The sequence below is a fragment of the Pleurodeles waltl genome, chromosome 12 (assembly GCF_031143425.1).
Source record: "Pleurodeles waltl isolate 20211129_DDA chromosome 12, aPleWal1.hap1.20221129, whole genome shotgun sequence".
NCBI classification, from domain to species: Eukaryota; Metazoa; Chordata; class Amphibia; order Caudata; family Salamandridae; genus Pleurodeles; species Pleurodeles waltl.
Window position 1 is genome coordinate 287,442,882 of NC_090451.1, and position 23,397 is coordinate 287,466,278.

Here is a 23,397-nt window from a genome sequence, read left to right on the forward strand (position 1 = left end):
TATTGTTCCTCACCACTTTTACATTTCACCAGCACCCACTGAGAGAGGGTATTGTCCTTTGAAAAACAGGGTCATGAACTCCAGCAAGGAACACGTACTAGCCTGTAGCAGTGAGATAAATGGAAAAAAGCTGAAAAGCTTCGGCCAAATATGTGGTCTGATGAGTCTTGGGTATCCCACAATTTCTCTTTAGTTATTGCCCACTTCATTATCTCACAAGATTGAAAAGAAGAAATGGGAAATGTAAGAGAACACACATGAAAAGCTGTAAGCAAAAATCCTGCATGGAAAGTGAGGCATGGGGATTTCACCTGTTTTTCCCCCTCCAATCGTGTGCAATTGATCTACTCGTCCATGGGCAGGACGAAAACGAACAGTTGCTTTTATGTTCGATGAGGGCTGAGCAATGTATTTAACTTAAAGCTAACTGCATAAGGTGAATACATTGCTCAATCTCCGACAGTGCAGTTGAAAATACATTTCCAACAGGGAAGTCAGGATACAGCACCAGCTTATGGGGTCCTGCAGTCAGGCATGCACCTCACTGAAGCACCCCTGCTAAAGTTCCTTTGAAGAACACTGTTGGGGACTGGCCATTGTAATTTAGTTAAAGTAATAATTACAAGGGCCCACTCCCATGGACGTCAATTCACCAAAATGCTAGGGGTAGCGGAAGTGTCATCACACGCCATTTCATCTTTACGTTCACTCACACACACATATGCTTACACAAACACACATTCACTCATACACACACTCTTTTACATAAGCTCGCAAGTATGCATTTAAAAGTGCTTTTTACTTACCTCAGCTACCAAGGAGGGTCATATTCCAGGTAACCATACTCCAGTTTGTGTTTTACACAAATAGAGAATAATATATTATTCACTATCGGTGTAATTAAAAAAATTGAAACCAATGAAGTGGTGCCCCAAGCAACGTCCATAAGGATGAGCTGCCCCTGTGTTCCTGCCACTGATTTTGCCACCTTTGAAGTCAGGGGTCGCAGAGGCAGTGCCAGGGATCGCAGCTGTAACCCCTAAATGACATCTATGCCCACACCTGACAGTGCTGGATGGCAATATAGTTCCTTGTTCATACCATTCCTGAATCTCAGGAATGACGAATTCTTGTTTTGCAGGGAATTTCCCCAAAGATGCCTCCCTTTTCCCAATTTGTGGGAGGCAGATGTATAAGTGGTTCAACTGTCGTAGTTTCAGATTAGCTTACTGCAGATATGGCAAAGGCAATTTCACCCACCCCTGCACATCTGCACTGGCTGTCACAGATCAGTACTGACAAAATCCAGGGTAGAATAGTATCAGCATATGAATTAGTGCACGGACCCGTTTGTCAGGTGGTGTATGCAGCAAATGTTACAATAGTATGAGGAAAAGGTACAGGTCAATAAACATGTACTACTTAAGCTTTTCAGATGTAATGAAACCGCTATAATAAAGCGAGCAAGCTTACCAGAGCACTGGACAAATGATAATCATGAGAACAGACAAGGATACCAGCGCTGCTCCAGAGGAAATCTAGGAATGCATCCATTACTTACCGTTAAAGGCATCACTCCTAGTCCTACTCCCTCACCTTCCTTAATTAACCAATGAGGCCCCTTGCCTCACCTAGACCCCTCCCTTTCCCTTTTAAAAAGTCCCCCCGGACCAAGCCCCTACTGTACAAAAACAAGCCAAAATGCAACTCAGTTGACCGGAACCGGGAGGGCGGAAGTGAACTGTAGGGAAGGCGAGGGAGAAGGACAAGGAGTAATACCATTAACGGTAAGTAATGGACTCATTACCTCCCACCCCTCCCTCGCCTTCCTTACTTAACCAATGAGACATAGCAAGTAATCAGGAGACCGACAACTGAGTTGCAATAAAGGAAGAAACTTGAATCACAACCAGGCAGGACAAAAAAACACCCTTAGTCCCACATATAGGATAACACCCTGTGCCCTAAAACCGACTCCAGATGCCCTAATTCAGAAACCAAAGTGGAGGGAGTGACCCAAGTAGAAGCCCTACAAAACACCACTAACGATGCGCCCTGTAATTCAGCCACCGTAGTTGCCATACCACAAGTGGAATGACCCTGAATCCCAGGAGGAGGCACCACCTCTTTCAAAGCATAGGCCAGCAACACCACTGACCAGATCCATCAGCTCAAAGAAGCAGTAGAATGCAGTTCCCCTTTCCAAGCAGGACCAAAATTCCCAAAAAAGAAACTCCATTCCGAAATTCAGCTACCACCAAAGGTACCATAAAAAAAGACTGACACACATCCAGACAATGCAACCAGACCTCCTCCTCTGAGAAAGGGGCCAGACAAAAAGCAGGAAAGATCAGCTCCAAACGGGCATGAACAGCTGACTTCTTCTAAGGGATAAAGGAGGGTACCGGAACAAGAACAACCCGAACGGAAAAATCATTAAAAAAGGAAATCAGCAGGATAAAGCATCCAACTCCCCTAAACGCCTGGTAAAAGTAATAGCAACCCAAAAACAACCCTTGAAAGACAAATGCATCAAATCGATGTCTTCAAGAGGCTCAAAAAGGTGAGCCTGACAAGACCTCCAACACCAACTGAAGATTCCAACGAGGAAATGACGTCACAGGCTGTAGGAGGCTCGCCTGGTGTGTAGTGGGTATCTGTGGTACTTAAGCCTTATACCAGGTCCAGTTATCCCCTATTAGTGTAGTGTAGGCAGTGTCTAGAAACCAGGCTCTTTAGAGGTAGCTGTGGATGAGCAGCCAAGGCTGATATAGGAGACATGCAAAGCTCATGCAATACCACTGTAGTCACCTAGTACTCACACACATGAAAGAAAATAGTCAGTGTTACAAAAATAAAGGTACTTTATTTTGGTGACACAAATACCAAAAATACCATAGAGACTATACGCCCTTAGGAGGTAAGTAATGCACAAATTATATACACTAGTATGCAGAAATAGGCATAAAAACAGTTAGAAAACAGTGTAATTAGTGACAATCACAATAGTTAGAAATGGGCCTAGGGGGAGCACAAACCATATACTAAGAAAGTGGAATGCAAACGTCGGTCCACAAACTAGGCAAGTGTAGTGTGTAGAAGGGAGCTGGGAATACTAGAAAGGCCCAAAGGTAAGTACCACAACCAACCCCCAGCAACTAGGAAAGCAGGAGTAAATCACAATAACTTTCCCAGAACACACAGAGAAACAAGAAGGAGAATTATGCAAAACCCAGAAGAGACTGCAATACACCAACAGTGGATTCCTGGACAAGAAGACCTGTAGAAGAAGGGGACCAAGTCCAAGAAGCACAGAAGAGTCCAGCTAGAGCAGGAGCCCCTGCTAACATGGATGAAGGTGCAAAAGGAGAACCACCGGTGGAGAAGAAAAGTCAGTACTACACCCAAGAAGACGAAGTCTGGTTCCTGGAGAGTGCAAGTGATGTCCCATGCTGGATGGAGGAGTGCAGTCGGGTTTGCATCGTCTGAGTCCACCAACAAGCCTTGGCACATGCAAAGCTCACAGTTAGTGGAAAATGGCGCTGCTGGGGACCAGGAAGGACCAGGTGGGCTCTACCTTGGAGGAGGAGTCAGAGGGAGCCCTCAGCGACACAAAGAGCTCACAGAACACCAGGCAGTGCATACGTGAGTCCCACAGGATGAGGACAAGAAAGTTACAGAAGAGGCCCATGCAGCATCATGACAAAGGCTCCCACGCCGCTGGAGAACCACTCAGGAAGCTGTGCATCGCAGGATAGAGTGTTGGGGGCCAGAGCTACAAGATGCATGAAGGACTTGGAGGAAGGATGGCAACAAGCCTTGGCAGCTGCAAAAGACGCAGTGCATGGGGGTACTCTCTTGCGTGGGAAGGCAAGGTCTTACCTTCACTAAAGTGGGACAGCTGGAAGAGAGGACCATCAGGACCACTTCAGTCCACCACCCATGATGCAGGATCCACACAGCTCAGCAGGAGAGCGGATCCACGCAGACAGTCATCGTCGCAGTTGGTGGCTGCAGAAGCAGGGGAGTGACTCCTTCACCCCAATGGAGATTCCTTCTTCCTTCTGATGTAGGCTGAAGACGGGCTGACATCAGGGGATGCACAACCGGGAAACTGTTGCAGTTGCTGGCAGGAGCCGGGGATACAATGTTGTTGGAGACATCTTGCTTCTTTGTTGCAGCTTGTAGGTTCTTGGAGGGTCCAGATGCAGTTTCTTCAGTGAGAAGTCGAATGAAATCCTTTGTTCTGCCATTCTAGTCTCGAGTTTTTCAAGCAACATGGGGGCAGAAACTGGTCTGTGAGGTGGCAGCAGCTGGGGCTGCTTGGGGAAAAACTCAGAATGCTGAAATTGCAATACTATGGTCCTCTAAGGAGCCCCCAGAGTGCACTGAATCATACAACCAATGCTTGCAAAAGCCTTGGGATATGATTCCAACATGTTTGATACCAAACATGCCTATGTTTGGAGTTACCATTATGCAGCTGGACATAGGTAGTGACCTATGTCAATTACACGTGTAAAATGGCGTCCCCGCTCTCACGAAGTCTGAGAAACCGGGCCTTGAGTTCATGGGGGCACCTCTGCTAGTGCAGGGGCACCCTCACACACAGACACTTTGCACCCTGCCCTCTGGGCTGGAAGCCTGCCATAGGGGTGACTTATAAGTGACCTGGTGCAGTGAAAATGGCAGTGAAAGGTTGCTTGCACCTTTTCAGGCAGGCTGCAATGGAAGTCCTGCAGAAGCCTTTTCATGGGCTCCCTATGGGTGGCAAAATATATGCTGCAGCCCATAGGGATCCCCTGGAACCCCAATGCCCTGGGTACCTAGGTACAATATACTAGGGACTTATAAGAGGGCACCAGTATGCCAATTGTGGGTGAAATACAGAGTTTTGAGAGAGAGAGCATAATCACTGGGGTCCTGGTGAGCAGGATCACAGTAAACACATGAAATAATTTAGCCCTCAAATTCCCCTCATCTCTTAAATTCTGCCCAGGACCTTGAAAGGCATGGATCACAGCCAATTGCACCTGCAAAGTAGCCACAGACAAATACCTACTAGCCCCACCATATAAAAACTGCATCACCAAAAACAGAGAGGCCACAGTAGGATCAACCTGCTGACGCAAAAACCAAGTGAAAAAAAAAACCATCACTGGAGATCATAGGAATGCAAAGTGGACTTACGCCTAGCGGCCTGCAAGGTCACAGCCAAAGGACCAGGCACCACCAGCACAGTCAAATCTCGCCATCCAACCTCCAAGCCGACAAATGCAGCCTCAGCAAGGACCCCTGGGAAAGGCATGGAACATCAGGGGAGAGGGGTGGAGAGGAAGAACCCACTCCGGCTCAATTTGCCCGAGGCCAATGGGGGGGGCGATCAAAAGCACCAGAGTCCCCACCCTCTGAACACTTACCAGAAAAGACTGTCTCCACAGAAAGGGGGGAAATGCATAAAGAAGACCCTGTGGCCATCAATAAGGCAGCCCACCCACTGCCAAATTGAGGACCGTTCAGACTCCCAGAGAGACCAAAAACCCCATACCTGCTCAGAACCCAGGCAAGCTCCCCACCTGGAGAGACCGGCATCGGTTGTCAACACCACAGAAACTGAAGGAGACAGAGGAACCCCCAGCTGGAGATGAGCCGGCACCAGCCACCAACCCAACTCCTTGCAAATGGACCCCGACACAGGAATCCATGCCTGAAGACCGCAAAGATCCAGAGACAAATGGGAAAGAATCCAGGTGATCTAACAAAGTAGAGGAAAATGGCCCAAGGAACCAGAAACACCACTGAAGCCAAGTGACCCCACAGACGTAACCAATGGAGAGCCCTGGGAGCTACCTGTGCCAACACACTGCCTATCTGCTCTGGAGGAACAGCAGCCTTCTCTCAGACCGTCACCAACCCCTGCAAATCTAGAAACCGAGCACCGATGAACACCAAGTCCTGGGAGGGCACAAATCTGATTTCCCCCAGTTTATAAAAAATCCGTGACCATGGAGGACCTGCAAGACTCCTGCTACATGCACCTGAAACTGAGCCTCGCAGGGAGCAAGCACCAAAAGATCGCTCCAAAAAAGGATGCATAAACACCCCCTCAGAATGAAAAAGAGTCATCAGAGGAGCAAGCACCTTTGTGAAGACCCTAGGAGAGAATTTGAAGCCTAAAGGAAGAACACAGAACTAGAAATGGTCCATCCCGAATGAAAACCGCGGGAACTCTTGAGAGGACCCCGCAACAGGGACGTGAAGGTATGCATCCTGCAGATCCAGAGAACCCAAAAAGTCCCCAGGACAATCAGAGGAACAATCACCTGTATAGTTAACATCCTGAAATGTACAGTCTTGACCCTAGCAAACATCCATGTGAGATCCAAGATGGGACGAAAACCCCTGACACCTTATGAATAGGGACCAGGACGGAATAAGCCCCACTACAGCATTTCCCCTTAGGCACCGTGAAGCTGGCACCCTTCAAAAGCAAGTCCTGGACCCCATCAAACAGGGCCAATCTCCTTCCACCTACCACCTGCAAAGGCGTCCAATGAACCCCAGTATCGGGAGGAACAAGATTGAACTCAATGAAGTAGACATACACCACAATGTTCAGCATCCAGAGATCTGTGACATCCCCTCGCCAAATTGGTTGAAAATGCTGCAGCCTACCCCCAACCGGCCAATCAACCCGATCACTGGGATTGTCAGGAGCTCTTCTTGGAGGCCCCTTTTGTGGATGGAACAGATGGCTTAGGAGAAAAGAGGCAGAAATCTACCTTTCCAGATGAAGAGGACCGTGGGTCAAACTTGGGAGAAGACCGTGGATGGGACTTCCACCTCTCGCTAGATGAGGCACCCCCTCTATAAGGTAAAGCATGTCTCAGTCCTTCAAAAGCTTTAGAATCATGCCTGGTAATCGATCCCCAACAGTGCCTGACCCTCAATAGGCAGTCTCAGAAGTGCAGCCCACTCCCCAGGGTCGACCTTCTGCTGCTGTAACCAGAGAGACTTCTTGGCCACAAACAAGGCCCCATAAGCCATAAAAGATGTGCAGATAGTACCAGAAGACATGTCTGCCCTCAATTAAGCTTGCAGCTCCATAACAGCCAACAATTTAGAACATTCAGAGGCCTCCTGCACTGCCACTGCAAGCTTGTCAAAGTCCTGAACCAAAGGCAGTGCAGAATATGCAGAAAAGATACCAGCTCTTAGAGCCATATTTTCAGCTGAAAAAGCCCTTTGCGGCCCAGAGTTAACCTTCTGATCAGAGGCATCAGTAGGAACACAGTCCTCCGGGTTGACCGCTGCTCTACCAACTAATGTAGCCAGCATGGAATCCAGCTTAATGGAAGGAGGCGGCACATCCACCCCTTCCAGCAGATACAATTTCTGAAGAAAACGTGGAACCTGGGCTTCATCCACCTCCCTCCATTCACGGAAAACCACAAACAGGTCCCTGGAAAGGCATCGCATAAATGAGAAGGGCTAACATGCTGAGGAACCAAATGGGACACTGCCTCAGCCGGCTCAAAGGAAGGGAAGCCCAGAATGTCCCTTACATGAGCCAAAATGTCCCACATCTCCCCATGGGACACATACCTCCCCATCAGAGGAAGCAGAAGGAGCTTCACCCTCTGAGGAAGAGGAGCAACCAGCAGTCAAAGATGCGTGAGACATAGATGGGTGCCCGGGTTGGGCAGCCCCAGCTCGGAGGGCCCTGGACGTAGGCACTTTTGTCATGTCTTGAACTTCCTCCCTAGACATGAGAGGCTCAGGTTCGTCCACCGCACCCCTGGCCATGTGGGGATTTCTCAGGGGAACAGGCACGTCCACACCATCTGCACCTCCGCTCAATACCCTGCTGCTTTGCCATGATCCACACCACAAAATGACCCAGAAACCAAAGTGGAAGCCAAATATAGGGGAGACAACCTCCCTAAAACACCAATAAAAATGATGCCAACAAAGGTCCTCCAAACAGGGTAAAACACGCAAGATAGAAAAAGCGGGTCAAAAACCAAGTCGATCTGCAAGCCACCAGGGATGTGAGCCACTTCGCAAGATGTCGCCCCGGAAGCACAACTTCAGCAGCAAGAGAGCCGTCCGACTCCGTTGGACCAACCCGGAAGCTGCATCCGTTGAGGGAGCCACGCACCCCTCACTGAGAGGCTGCCAGGCCAGGGATCGCCACCAGAAGCAGTGAAGCCTGTCGCAATGGAAAACGCAAAGCTCCCACAGGCTCTGCCGTGGAGGAGAAAGTGAGGTAAGTCTAATGGGAGACAAAAGAAAAACAGGAGGGGCTTGGGGCGGTGAGACTTTTTAAAAGGGGAAGGGAGGGGTCTAGGTGAGGCAAGGCACCTCATTGGTTAAGTAAGGAAGGTGAAGGAGGGTCGGGAGGTAATGGAGCTAAATGAATACAAGCTGATGGAAAAACTCCAACTACAGACAATGCTGACAAATACGGCCAAGCCAACAAAGGTGTTCTAGCTAAGGACAACCACAAGGGAACCAAAGAGGATCACAACAGCAAAGGTGTGGCTAGCAGAATCACATGGACAAATAATACAAAACTGTTGTCAGGCAAAAAAAATGTCCTCGGTACAGCTGAATAAGCTCTGCCACTAGGAACCCAAAGTGCATTTACAGCTCTTTAAGTGCCCACCACATGATAGTTAGCAGTATAGCTTTCTCACTTACCTTTGCTCATTTTTCCAGAGTTTTCAGTCTCTTTACTGTTTGAGTCAGGGCCTCAGAAATATACAAGAGGGTCAACCGACTTAAAACTTAACCCCTCCCCTCTGCACTACTGGACTACAATTCTGACTATTTCCAAGACTGTTTTGTCTCATGAAGCACAAAGTACATTTTTATAAAGTTACTTTTCGATGAAAGGTCTCAGAAATCTGATTTGATATTAAATTAGATGTTTAAAACGGAGTTTGAAATAACTTTGAATCATTTTGGTATTACTTTCCCAGGCAAAGATATCAATGAAGAATCTAGCTAATCATATACAGAGGATATAACATTTGGACCTTTAGTCACTGTAATGGCACACTAGTTCAAATATTTAGGGTGCAACATTTATATATATAAAGCACCCAGCTCTGCTGGTTTACAAGGTACATTTTAGGGGTGGCATATATTATATAAAAATAGGTTTTCTTATTTAGTAAATGCACCTTTTTGTTTCTATGTGTTGGTGCAGTATGTTTAAACTACGGCCCAACTGAAGCAAGCTGGTGCTCCAGGAAACCCCAAACGGTCATATATGTGAGCTGTGTAAACCCATGCAGCAGCCCATGTTACATTTCAGTTTACCGCCACTGTGCAATTTCTACACCATCTACCATGGATGTACAGAAAAGTTATATAGACCACAGCATATGTACTTTGGCATGGACTACCAATGTGCACGGAGTACATAACACCAGTAAAAGGCAGATTTCCTGCATAAAGAAATACATTTCCTTGTCTGTCTTTGAGCTGGGTTTGGCACAGTATGCCGATTTTTTTGTGTATAGATGCTTTGGTACGGCCAGTGGCTATTTTCGGTGTCTATTTGCTATATCTATAAAGGCATAATGTGTGATTCACATCCCAGTGGTCTCTGGTGACTCCAGGTGCAGAAAAGCAGCTATAAAACAATTATTGTATTATTTCTGCCCAGGACTACATCCTTAATAAATAATAACCTGTCAGGGTCAGAAGGCAGAGGTTTCTGTGCATCTAATAATATCCTACTCAAACAATGGCTGTGCTTATATGTCTCTGTATAAATCCCGTGAAATGCCTAACCTGCATTGTGCAGCTTTTCCTGGCATTTGCGTTTGGAGGGTGGGCTTGCAAAAGGTAGAGCTCAATAACCCTCCTTTCTACTCAAGAACACTAACTCCAAAGCTCTTTCTGTTTATTTGCAGGATCTGGAAATTCAATATTGTCTTGCACAGACTTAGTTCCTCTCTAGAGCTGAAAACACATTTGGGCGATTTAGAAGACTCTTCCTGAGACAGAGATCGGTGTAAAGGAATTCATTTCTAAATGGAACCTCAGATGTTCATAGGTGCCCTTCCTGTTCATCGTGTCACCTATCTGGTACCAGAGGACAGTAAAAGAAATAATGTCAAATGCTCTTTGGCTACACTGGATAGCAGAGCTAAAACAATTCTAAGAAAGATTTAGAGGCTGATTGGTATTTAATCACTTCTGCCTCTTCTACTCTACCGCTCCCTTTTCTCTTTAAATTGGAACTACGTATAGGGCTTAACAACGAATGGCTGCTGGCAGGTCAGCAAAAGTTCCCAATTACATTCAGGTAAACACGGTTCACCATATTTACAGTAATTCCTAAGTCGGGAAGGGTAAATCATAAGTTGGTGCAGCCAGTGCTTGTATTTTGGGGCATTTCTGGGCACGTGTTTCTTGGTTATTGTTCTTTTTGGAAGACGTAGCAGTTCTCTTTAGGAGTCATGAAATTCTTCTTTGATTTCATAAGGTCAGTACCATTCTAAAGAGCAGGTGTGTCCCATAGTCACAGTCACCAGGGACTCCCTTCCAGCCTTCCACAGCCGACGGTAGCTCAAACCTGTATTCCCTGCAGGTCCCATGTTGGAATGGTGTTTCACTGAAGTGGACTGATCTACAAACTTTGCCTAGCTCGGTCCTGAGAAAGCACGTATGTCAGAAATGATCTTTCTTTCATGGATCCACCGTGAGCATCTGAGTTAAACATTTTGAAGTTTGTTTTGACAAAGACAAATTGTTACATTTGATGACCGTGTATTGAAAATGTGTTGGCGCAGATTTGGTTCAACCTCACCCACTTTTCTTTCTGCCCCTTCGAACCTAAGTAATGTTTCCTAGCAAAGGTGTTATGCTTGGGATACCAGTGTATCAGGCCTAGCTCTATCATGTCCCTTTGGTCTCCTAAGCCTTCTATTGGAGTCAGGTTATCCGACTTTTATGGTAAAGGCTCCAATGTATTTGTACTCCTAATCAAACAGATCTTTTTACCTGAATGCCCAGATGGGATGGCCGAAAGAATGAAAGGTTAAGGCTTGTAACTTTTATTGCCTGGAAAAGAGCTAGGGATAAAAACATCAGCCTCTCTAACTCCAGACCACCAGGTAAGCAGGTATTCATCACTACAGAGAAAACTGTGATTGCGCTCTATGAGACTAACACGCTGGATACACACCATCAAAAAACATATAGCGGTAGCATTAGGCTCTATGTGCCTACCACATTGGGTACAGCCCAACTACTCTGCTCTAAGTGATGATCTCTCCTGGCTACAGCCGGTCTACTGGGTTCTAGAAGCCTATCACTCTGGGCACAGCCCACCAACAGATCAACTAGTCAGATAGTCATCCCAGGTATGACAGGAAGAAGCCAGATTTCCCTTGGACATCAACTTGCTATTCAAACATCAGCATTATCAGTAAACTATATCTCTAACCACAACTAGGAGGACAGCAGCTCTAGTCTTTTCCAACATATAATTATACATACCAATTCACTACCTGATTCTTCATCATCAACAAGAATGGCAGATAATGTATTAGAGGTCCTGAGAAAGCTTGATGGCATCGGTTAGGCACACATACAGTTTATACCACCCCACATAACTAACTATTTAATACTAGCCAGAAAAGTCTGAAAACTGGAGAGAGCTGCTACACCTGGCTGGTCATTAGAGCACTATAACATAGGCAATACTGCAGGTACCAGATAGTCACATACTTCGAACACAGCATCCTATGAGGGCAAAATGATGTTTATAACACTGCAAATCTGGTTATCCGACATCCCATACTGGCAACCTGAAAATGAGAATTATAATGCAGTTTATCGAGGCAGATTTCAGATTCCCACTTACTCCTTCTCCACATCAGTTATCTACCACATATCCATAAGCTTATACAGTGGATAACCTCCAGTCACAATTAGTGTGGGAAATGAGGGTGAAACAAAGAAAAATGACAAACACAAAAAATAAGCTTCAGTGCTAACCAGTGCTGCCAGCATAACTCAAATCACACAAATACACTCCTACCTCACACATTTCGTCATCCATCACATTGCACAGCACCAGGTCTCATAACATGATAACCACACCTTGGCCATCACAACTGAAATGGAAACTCTTCCCAGTAAGGTCGGCTCAATACAAAGACAACACACTTGCAACCACACAACCACGTGGCGTAGCTTGCTATCTGCGTGAATAAGTCTTTCAGCGTCCAACATATGGGTAGTAAGAGCCATAAAAATGCTACAACACAATGCACTCATATGCAAACACTGGTGTTTCTTCCTATAGTTTTATATCCTGATATTGCACGCTACCTTAAATGTCTCATGACTGTTTAACTTACTTTCGATTATTGTATTTCTGCAAATTGTCCACAGCTGATTTCATAGTTCAGAACTTTTTTGAAACCATATTCATACAATTTAACATTAATCTCCTGTAGCATACCTGTTCACCCTACCATCCATCTTTATCAACTCACATACTTCCCCACTAATGATCACACTCAACGCTTACTAATTTAATCTTCCAAAAAGAAACTGGAGTAAACACGTGGAATGGTTTCTTTGAAAACGCAAGAATAATTCCAGTAACTCCAGAATTAACCACTAACTTTGGGCCCTAGGGTCACACTACTCAACGCAAAGTGTTTCACTACCTAGTCAGGTATGGTAAGCACTATGTAGATGCAATCACAATATAAAATACAATTAATGATTCATCTAGTTAACATTAGAGTCTCATTATCTGTGTTTTCTATGTTGTCAATTTAGTCACTCTGTGTCCCAAGATCGACTCAAAATTACAGTCCTACTTGAATGTTTATGGAATGTTTGGTTTTTAAATTCCTTTCACACTAAATAATGTTATCCAGAAGAATACAGCACTACATCATCTGCATGGCGGCCTTCCAGAACCAGGATACTAAGTGGCTGCAAGAGCTTCTCTTTGTAAAAGTTTTCCGAGCCCCTGCATTCAAACACTGCACCACTGCCCTGAGTTATGCATTTAGTTCTAGGTAGCCTCTGCTGAGCCCTTCCTCTGGATGTTTAGATATTTTACTCTTCACACATACCTACTCTACTGTCTGCAAGTATGAATGTCTTGAACCACCACTACCCAGACTGAATTTACGCTCGTTTGATGGTTTATAATCCCTAATCTCACTCAGGGCTTTGACTGCAATCAGACATCACAGTCACATACTACTGATACATACTCCAAAATGATTAACCCTTTCTCCGTGAGTGAAGCAACAAAAGGTCAAGCTTGGCTTTAGTTGCTGAGGCAGCGTAGATCCAACGTTAATGAAATCCGGCTTAATATTATTGAGATTCAGTTTGTAGAAATGACAGAAAGTACAAAAAACACATAAATTGAATTTTCTGAAGGGGAAACTCACACAGCAGCAGCAGATTAAGACAATCAGGAAGGACTGCAATACTCCCGCTGTCCCCACGATCCAGGTCAAACGAAGGAAGAGAATTACTCCAAAGATATTCTGAAGACACGGAAGATACACTCCCATCAGGGTGCCCATGCTGGGTGACTGCAAGGAAAAAACAAATCAAGAAATACAACCATGGAATATCTGCTGAAGCATGCAAGACTTTTCAAAATAGTTGCCTCAATCAAACACAGACCAACATATTACAAGAGATAAATTTAGGAAAGGCTGGGTCACAAACCCAAAAAGATGTATCCCCAATTTGGTGAATATCTACATTGACGAAAAGTAGTTTTGATGAAACTCTGACTACATAAGTCAAAGCAATATCAAATCCAGTGTTGAATTCAGGTGCTTCACAAAAAGCCCTTGAAGTTAGATTGAAAATTCAAGTGAAAACCTTAATATGATAAAACAGCATAATAATATACTTGTTCTGTGACTTGAGTATGTAAATGGAAGAACATTTTATATTTAGCAGAGGACGGCTTTATTTTAGTTTGTGTTAATTATAGTATACAGCAGATTGCAATAAAGTACAACTTCAAGGAACCCGTGAAATAAAACCATATCCAAACAACAGATTGTATGAAAAAAACAATAAAACATAATACATCACATACATAAGAAACCTCACAATATAACAAATATATGTTCTGGTTACCAAGAGGAACAGACAGGACAATCAGCTTATTTTCTAAAAAGATAGTTCTTTAACAATCTTAATACTGTTTTCATTACTATGTGCGACATAACATGCTCCAGATATTATGGAAGGTCCATACAAAGTTTGGGACCTGCTGACGTTGACCTCTAATCATCAGATTGTCAGTTGCAGAAGAAGTGACTGTGTGCTCTTTCACTGTCCACAACGCTTAGGACACCATAATATGGATTATCTCCAGAGTATACAACAGCAGGGGTGGCTCCTTCGTTAGGGTGGAGGAGCGTCGCACCCCCCTCACCAGCAGCAGCTGCAAACCTTTAGAAATAAAATGATAAACGATAATAAACGTTGTCTATTTAATTTTTAAAGGGGTGGGGCCATGAGGGTGACGAGCATTGAGGGAAGTGCACAGAGTACTCCCCTCAGTGCGCATGCATGTTTCGCTGGCCACCTCGGGCTGGCCATACACACATGTGCACAGGGGCTCTCTCCAACCCAGCACTGTGTTGATGAGTTGGAGAGAGCTGGCCCAGGCTCACAGTCTGTGTTGGAGCACCCAGTCAGGGTGCTCCAGCCAATCATAAAGCTGCTTTTATGATTGTCGCAAGGCAGGCTTGGAGTCTGTGCCTGGAGAGTGGCGGCAACGACTTAAAGGTAAGTTTACATTTTTTATGTTTATTTTTAAATTATTTTTGTTTTGTTTCCCCCGCCCCTCTGCCGAGTCACCAGTCGCAACTGTAAAACAGGTACATTAAGTCAGTACGAATAAAGCAACTAAAATATCTAAAGCAGATAAAAAGTAATTTATTCATTAACAATACTATAACTAGAGTGTGCCATGGTGCAAAAATAAAATGCCAACGAGACAGCTTTGATATGCCAGTTACAGAGCCATAGTAAGCAAGACTCAATCAATCTAATCTAGGAGCCAAGTGATTGCATGCCTAAGCACAACCAATCTATTCCCAATTCATCTTCAAAAATGGAATTAGTGTCAGAAGTGTAAGTCTCAAACTCCAAGGCACGTGCATCACACCACCAACCACAACTATTATTTCCCAGTGTATAGCTCATGTATGCCGAGGCATACACATCATGCAGCTATTCACAAATCACTAAAAAACAAAACATTAAAAAAACTGACAATTCAGACCCTCATTAGGAGTGGGATGCAATTTAGTGCTGAGAATATTCTAGTTTGTGTTACTGATTCCTAGTCCTAGAGTACTGACGCTACCGGAAGATCATAAGTTGATCCGTTATAACCCACAATGAAATCAGACATATCATGCAAGAATCTGTGTTCTCAGATTCCTCAATGTACACCCCTTAATGTTAGCAGTCGCAGCTGGTGACTAGGAAACGTGGTGGGGCAGGGGCAATGAAACCAAAAAATAATTAAAGAAAAAAAAATGTATATATATATTCCTTACCCTCGCTGCGCCATGCCGTCACTCTCTGCTGCACTCCAGCCTCCCAGCCTGCCCTGCGGGCAATCATGACGCAGAACAAAGCAGTGTCATGACTGGCTTGAGTGCACTGGCTGGGTGCTCTAACGCAGACTGGGAGCCTGGGCTTGCTCTCTCCAACCCAGCAACACAGGGTTGGAGAGAGCCCTTGTGCACATGTGTGCCCAAGATGGCTGGACAAACATACATGTGCATTAAGGGGAGTGCTCTGTGCACTCCTCTCGCTACTCCTCACCCCCAAGGCCTCCCACAGATTTTCAGTGCCTAAGATCTTGAGTGAATCCTGAAGATAATTTCTTGTGGGGCAGGCTTCCCTAGTGGTTAGTTCAGCCCATAAGTGAGTGTTCAAAGAACCCAGTTGAGCTCTTTTTATCCTGTGCAAGCACTTGATTTATGTCGTTTTTCATGCCAGAACCTTGGCAGACCAAACTTCAGTCTAATTTGTGCAGGCGATGTGAACCTGAGGAGACTGAAAATCATTCAACAATCTCCCACTACAATGCTATCTAAGGTAGATGCATCTTTACCTCTTATTGCCTCGCTCCCATAGGTAACTATTTTAAACCAGTTTAGCCTGAATAGCCTGAAGAAGTGGGGTGAGGTTGGAGATAGCTATGGTGTTCTTAATGTTTTTGAGGATTAATGCTCAGATGGTCTCTTTCCTCCTCAGGGCCTCCTTTTGTTGTACGAAAGAGCCTTTTCTGTCTAGTATAACTCCCAAGTATTAATACTCGTTGAGTTTCTCCAGCTGTTTGGCTAGAAACCAGCTATGCCTCCTCCCGTGCTGATTCGAGTTCACAACCATGATCTTCGATTTGTCCAGCTTAACCATTAGGTCATCAGGGTATAGTTTATTGATGTCTAGTAGAATTGTAGGCCAACTGGAGCCCAACTTATGATAACCATGTCATCTGCATATAATAAAGTTCAAGAGAACCATATCACCCAGTTTTGGTGCGTGGGAGTGGCAGGAGTTCAGCATCGATGTTAGGTCAGCCATGAATAGATTAGTCTTTTAGAGGTTGGGACTCATCTTGAGAGGTGAGTGCCGGACCCCAGCTTAATTTGCACCCAGGTGTTTGTATGTATCTGACTCAGAAGTTTCAAGAGGGTTGGTGGGATCTTTCAAATATGCAATTTGTTCCACAATTTGCCTCTATCTATGTGGTCAAAGGCTGCTGTGCAATCTGAGAAACAGACGAACAGCGGTGCCTTTGTCCCCTTTGTGGCATCAATCATTAAGGAAAGGGCAAGGATGTTAGTGCAAGTACCTGTCAGCTTGCACTGGTCTGATTTAAAGGGATCATGGTGTTATTGTTTGTCCATTGGGTTAGCTCCCCTAAAACAACTCCGGCAAAGTAGTTGGCTTCATTATTGATAAGGGCCACAAGTCAAATCTTTTGGGTTCTTCTTATCCGCCGTGTTTTTAGATAAGTGAAATGACTGTATATTGTTTTTTTACACATAAGCATGTAATGGGGCAATTCTATACCCAAAGTTAATAATTTACAATGTGGAAATCAAAAACTCTTTTGTAGTAGGCGTGGTTCCTGTTGTAAATTTCAATGACATAATAGAAATCCTACATTTATTCTAAAGTTTGGTTACTCTCAGAGTCAGCGAAAATCAGTGGGGTGTTTCAGTGACATTTGGTGTGTTTTTTGGTTTAGGAAATTATATAAATCATAGTGAATTACTGAACAACTATGGGTCTCATACTTAAGAAAAATCAGGCCATTTTTTTAATGACCTATTGATGCAAGCTTGCTTTGGTTACCTATAGAATTGTTAGTTAAAACAAACTTTGTAGTTGAACATTATATGGTGCCAAGGAACTGGAAATTGATCAGTGATGTAGTTGGACGACAGTGATATCACAGAACAGCCTGCTTTTTTCCAGGTAGGAGGTAAGCTCTTTTTGCATGACATGATTTATCCATCTTCTGAGATGCTTATTATAAGAGATACATATATTTTCGACCCCCAGGCCCAAAGTATAGTTAATTACAAATGCTTACTTTCATGGTCAGCTAAAACAGTCAGTATCAGGAGCCCGTTCAAGAGAACTTCAATACTGGATACATTTATCTGGATACTGGTCTTTGAGAAAACCCTCATATTCATGTCAATATTATTGCTTGGGATGCTGTTATGCTACCAGCATTTCTATAATACACTTCTACCAATTCCATGGTCAAGTAGCACTTTTTGGAGAATGTCATTGAAGAGCTCGACCTAGTCTGTTTTTTTACCAAAGGCATTAGATAAGCTAATAGACCCGACTTGATTTTTATCCTCACTGAGGCACTTTTTGAAGTTGAACAGAGCAGAATTCCAGCATGGAATTCCACTTTACCGGATCACAAGAAGGCTGTGTTCCTACGCCCAATTTTCCAGGATGCAGGAAAAAAGAACCAGATTTTACAGCCTGTAAAGAATAAAAATCACTTGAGGCTTCAGCAGCTGCTGCGTCTCGGTACCTGTTGAGTTGTTTTTTGTGATTTTGGTAAAGGGGGGTAAATTCTTCCCTCTGCCATAGTACCTTTTTCCCCATTGCCCCAATTCCCTCAAGCTCCTCACTCCACCCTCGCCCAGCATTTGCCCTGTGGCTCACGTTTACCACCTGCTCAAAGTAGTTTGCAATGTGGGTCATCACACATTTATTCCACACTGACAGGTGTTACCACATGGTACTGATCATTACGTGTGAACCCCACAAGTACTGTGCAACCTGTAATGAGATCTTTAAAGATTAATGACAAAACTAGTTAATCTAATAAAATGTATAACAGGCCCTCATGCACCGCAATGCAGGCTCTGCATAGGAGCATTAATTACGCATCAAAATGCGATTAGCATGCAGTGAGAGCGAAATAATCATCTGGGTGCAGCCCAAGTCAACTGAAGGTATATTTTAAAGAACTGGTAAAAATAAATTAAAAAAGACATTTGTGTGGTCATGCTAGACCTAAAAGTGAATAATCTTCATACATGCATTTACTAACAGGCATGTGAAAAGGAAGGAGAGTGAAGGTTCGCATGAGGCAGGCTGCATGCTGGGTTTTCACCATCTGAAAATAATTTGAACTTGGATTTCGTAGATTTTGCGTGAACCCCAATGTCGTTTGTCATAAGGCATCTCCCAATTTAGGCGGCTAAAAACTCATGAAGTGTGGTAGGTGACTACAGGGAAATCTACATTGCCACACCTTGCTACAAGAAAACATAATATACTTAGCAACGAGGATGTTAAAGAACATTATCCGAAGAAGAAAAGAGAACTGATGAGGAGAGGGCTGCTATGCTTAACAGGCGGGGACCTCGAGCTGCTCAGAGAAAACAAAAGTAAACCATTTTAAAAAGTAAAAAAAAAAAAAAATCAACTACACAAACAAGGCTTTCTAGAAGCATCATGCATACTCAATCATCCCCAGCTGTGAGATAAAATTGAATATTTCTTTTCAGTCGGATATTACTGCAACGGTGTAGTCAGAGAATGAAAGTACAAAGAAACAAACAATTTCACAAACGCAAAATAAAATAGCGAACTTTGTGTCGCCCAGCTATGCAGATGCAATCCAACACACATATTGATCGGCCTCTGAAGGGCGCAGTTTTCAGGCCCAAACTTGAAGGCTATTAACACAAATAGCTGCAGGCTACAAGAAAATAGATAACTGACATTAACACGCGTCCACTCAGAATAACAGCTGTTGATGTCACATTCTTGGCCCCAAACATCCGAGGACTGCATTTGCATTCGACAAACAAAGCTGAGCAACAGATAGAAATAATCGCAGTTTGCTTGCTGTGCGTGATTGCCCCATCAGAGAAAGGCGATCATCATCCGCTATCCTGCTGCTTGAAATTTAGTGCCACACATTTATTTTGCTTACATATCAGGAAGCAAACAGTGGGGTGAAAGCGCTGCTGTTGGAATAGTCAGTATGAGTGGGGTGGGGGGCGTTTCTGAGCTTCAGATTGCCCAACTATCACGCTGGCACATAATGTTAAAATACATTATACGACACGCAGGGCACAGGAGAGGGGCTTAAGGGGCAGCGGAAAGGAAGAGAAATGTGGATTGGTAGAGGGGCTAAGTGAGAGAAAGAACATTATTTTGTGAAATAACCAGCATTTTTTAAGTCTTTCCGAACAAGGAGAGGGAGAGTGTGTGTGTTTTTGTCTGCATGAGTAAAAATTCCTGGAGGAATCAACAGACCCAGCACCATACCCAACTGAAAGCACCTGTACCCAACTACTTACCACAAATCACATTTATTAGAGGGGTATAGCCTGGACTGGCCGTAGCTGCAATTGGGATATTTTCCCAGCGGGGCTGGAAGGGTGGGGCTGGTTTTGCAGTGGTCGGGGCCAGTTCCGTGACTTGAGGCCGGTTTTGCAGAGGTGCAGCAATATCGGCCCCCAGTGACAAAAGCAGCAGTGCTTTGCACTTGCAACCCCCTTCCCTCAACTTAGGGGCTGGTCCAACAAAATGTCCAGGGCTGCACTGGGTTCCCAGTCCAGCCCTGGGTGTAGTTGCCCCTGGAAACATTACAACTGCTTCCACCTTGTAAAAAGGTATTCACACATCAGTGGCATAATGAAACTTGAGGGCCCCCCATGCAAAGTACCTGGGGGGGGGGGGCACTCCTCCTGGACCCAGTTAGGGATCTGCTGCCCCTGCACAATGTACTGTGTGGAGGGAGCCCCCTGGGGCTTGGCACCCCCTGCATCGTGGGAGCTGTGAGGGCCCTTGTTATGCTACTGGCACATCTGAAGTTAGTTCTGCTCATTCTGATGAAGCATATTCGTGTTAAGTCTCTATTTTCTGCACTAAATTTCCACACCTCGCCCAACGGAGCGACACAACCCCTGTGACTTGGTCCTGCATACCCAGGATTTCAACGCATCATCCCCGGGGCGTCCTAAAACCCCACAACCCAAAGAGGATCCCAGTCTACGTGCCAGAAATCGACGCAAAGCCTGCCCTGCATGAAAACCCCACGACGCATCGTCTGCGTGCGCCGGAAAAATTGACGCACACCTCCCCGCTTTCCACACAACTCCTCCTCTGCAGTCCCTTGCGGAGAATTTGAATGCCAACCAGGTACTTTGTGCTTGCAAAAGACATTTGCTGCTTTTTAAGAACTAAAGACTCTTTATATCATTTTCTAAGTAATATTTCAGTGTGTATTTATTCATTCTTAATCGTTTTGACCTGCATCTTACCAGATAAATATTATATATTTTTCTAAACACTGTGTGGTGTGTTTTTGTGGTGTTCTACTGAGGTATTGCATGATTTATTGCACAAATACTTAACACATTGCATTTTATGATAAGCCTGACTGCTCAGTGCCAAGCTACCAGAGGTGGCCACAAGATACTTTGGATTCTGTGTGACTAACCCAGACTAGAATGAGGGTGCTTGCTTGGCAGGGGATAACCTGACTGCCAACCAAAGTCCCCATTTCTAACAATTTGTTACAAAAGTTTGCAAGTCCAAGGAAACAATAAGTCTTTATAACATAAGTAGGGACAAAGCAATTCAATATGCCTCTTCGTATACATAGAAAGACCTGAAAAATCCAGTCTAAATCAATAGTCCTCAATCACTTCATTTTCAAAAATCACACTTCTTAAGCTTATAGGTTAACTGATTTCGCTAGGGAGTCTTGAACACTAAATTTATATGTTTTCATTTCAGTAATATATTTAGAAAAAACAAAATGTTGTCCAAATAGAGCAGAACAACCTGTTCAGAACATCAGAGAAGATTTAATATTGGGTAATGGTATTTGGGTAATTCAAATGCTCAGTTCTTTTTGAAGGTTATATACAGGGCCACTGTAATTATGCAAAAGTGTGGCCCCTGCGTTTTTCACATATTTACTGATTTGACACATTTGCCACATAATCCATCATCTGCTGCATAATCTACAGATTTTAACAAAACAAAAATGTTTCTAGTTCTAACAGTCAGTTCAAACGTTACTAAAACTCAGAAGCACGCACATGGGCCAATGTCCAGCTCTTAAAGGGACAAAAAACCTGAGGACGTAATTTGATTATAAACTAGCTTTTATAGCCCAGATGTCCGAAAGTTTCATTTTCTGGTTTATTTCATCTGAAAGTTTCAAAAATGATTTTACTTTTTCTCCCCGAGCACTGTCACTACAAATTCCTTCAGGTGGTCAAGGGTTCATGTCTCGATTATGCCAACATTTTGTATTTTGGGTTTCATGATAATACAGTGAATCATCTTCAATTAGTACAAAATTCAACAATTCATCTATTTTGGGCACTCTCTCCGAAACACCTATTTCTAGAAACGTTTTAACTTAGAATACTCCCATCCCATTTATCCCTGAAGTTCCTTTGCTGCTTATCTTTAGTCGACCAGCAGAACAGGTAGCAGCATCAAGGAAGATGTGTTTTCAATATTTCATTATTATGAGACTAACATCTAAAATTCTGTCCTGTTTGACCTCTGCACAGTCATTGATTACATGAGCATCAGGAAAAAGCGCAAGCATTGGCTTTTCACAAATAATTGGTAATGGTGCTTAAGGTCTTGGTCTCAAGTTGACTACCACCAGGACAGAATTACAGGCAATTGCACACTTTAGAAATACTATAAAGACATTAAAAAAACAAGCATCTCAGAGACACAGAATGAATTCACTATGAGAAACAAAAATGTTGTATTAATATACAAATTACCTTTCTACATACACCTTAAAACTATTTTACTGAATTACTGGGGTGACATGGATGGAAAGGACTCCATAAATCAGAAATAGTTGTTGTCTGGCTGTGTTCGAAAAATGTTGCTCTTTCAGGGAAAAGTAAAATACTGACAGTCATTCCTGAACTTCCGTCGTAGATGGCAGTTGTACACACATTCCTAATTTTGTGTAAGCACCCACACTCAAGTTAAAGAAACAGATTTGACTAGAATAACACTGGTAGGGAAAGAAGAGACCTTTTGTCAACCTCAAAACTCCTACTTCTACACTATGTCCCTACCTTAGGAGCTAATGGGAAGTTTGCACAATTTTGGGGAGAAATGTTGAAGGGGAATCCCCATCACAGCTTTTTGCTTTTGCTTAAGTAGAGCAGGAATAAACATCCACTAGTGGATTATCGTCCAGATTTATCACTTCTTCCAAATATCCTGAATGTCTTCAAGTAGGAGCAGAGTAATCCCTGCGTTGTACTTTTAAGCCTGGAAAGGACCAATGGCGTAAACCACTTTCTTTTGAATGTTAGGTAACTGCCACAGAGGCCACATCTATGTAAACTTAACTAAATCCTTCATTGTGACATTCAATCCACCTCCCATGCTTTGAGTGGGCACTGTTGTTGACCTGCAGCACTTAAGCAAACTTATCTTAGACAGTAAGAAGGACGATGCCATCAACCATCTCCAAGTCAAAAGGGCGGGTTGCTTGTCAGTGGTAATGGGCAACATGGTCAATCTAGGGGAGGGGTGAAGTGACTGTCAGTAGGAGTTACATTGCCCAGTTAATATCAGCCCAGTATGCACACTATGGGGCCCAAAACTACCAACACAAATTTGGCTGTCAACTTCCCTGTATGTAATTTATATGGGGTCTGTTAATGTAAGCCGTGCATATGTATGTCACTATCATATACACCAAGCAATGATATTCAGACATATTTTTTACAGCCTAACGAAAGATGAGCCTGCCAATGTAAATGATTGCAGTGTTGGGCAGTTTTTGAGTATGAGTCTGAAATAGCAATG

General features: G+C 43.9%; 1 protein-coding gene across 2 annotated transcripts in view; it reads right to left on the reverse strand.

The window, feature by feature from the left end:
- The window catches only part of SLC12A4 (solute carrier family 12 member 4), a 425,396-nt gene that overhangs the window by 242,950 nt on the left and 159,049 nt on the right, over positions 1–23,397 (reverse strand). For both annotated transcript variants that reach the window (XM_069216265.1, XM_069216266.1), the window contains exon 4: positions 13,443–13,589. In XM_069216265.1, coding sequence (XP_069072366.1) covers positions 13,443–13,589 — 147 coding nt within the window. The remainder of the gene's footprint in view (positions 1–13,442; positions 13,590–23,397) is intronic.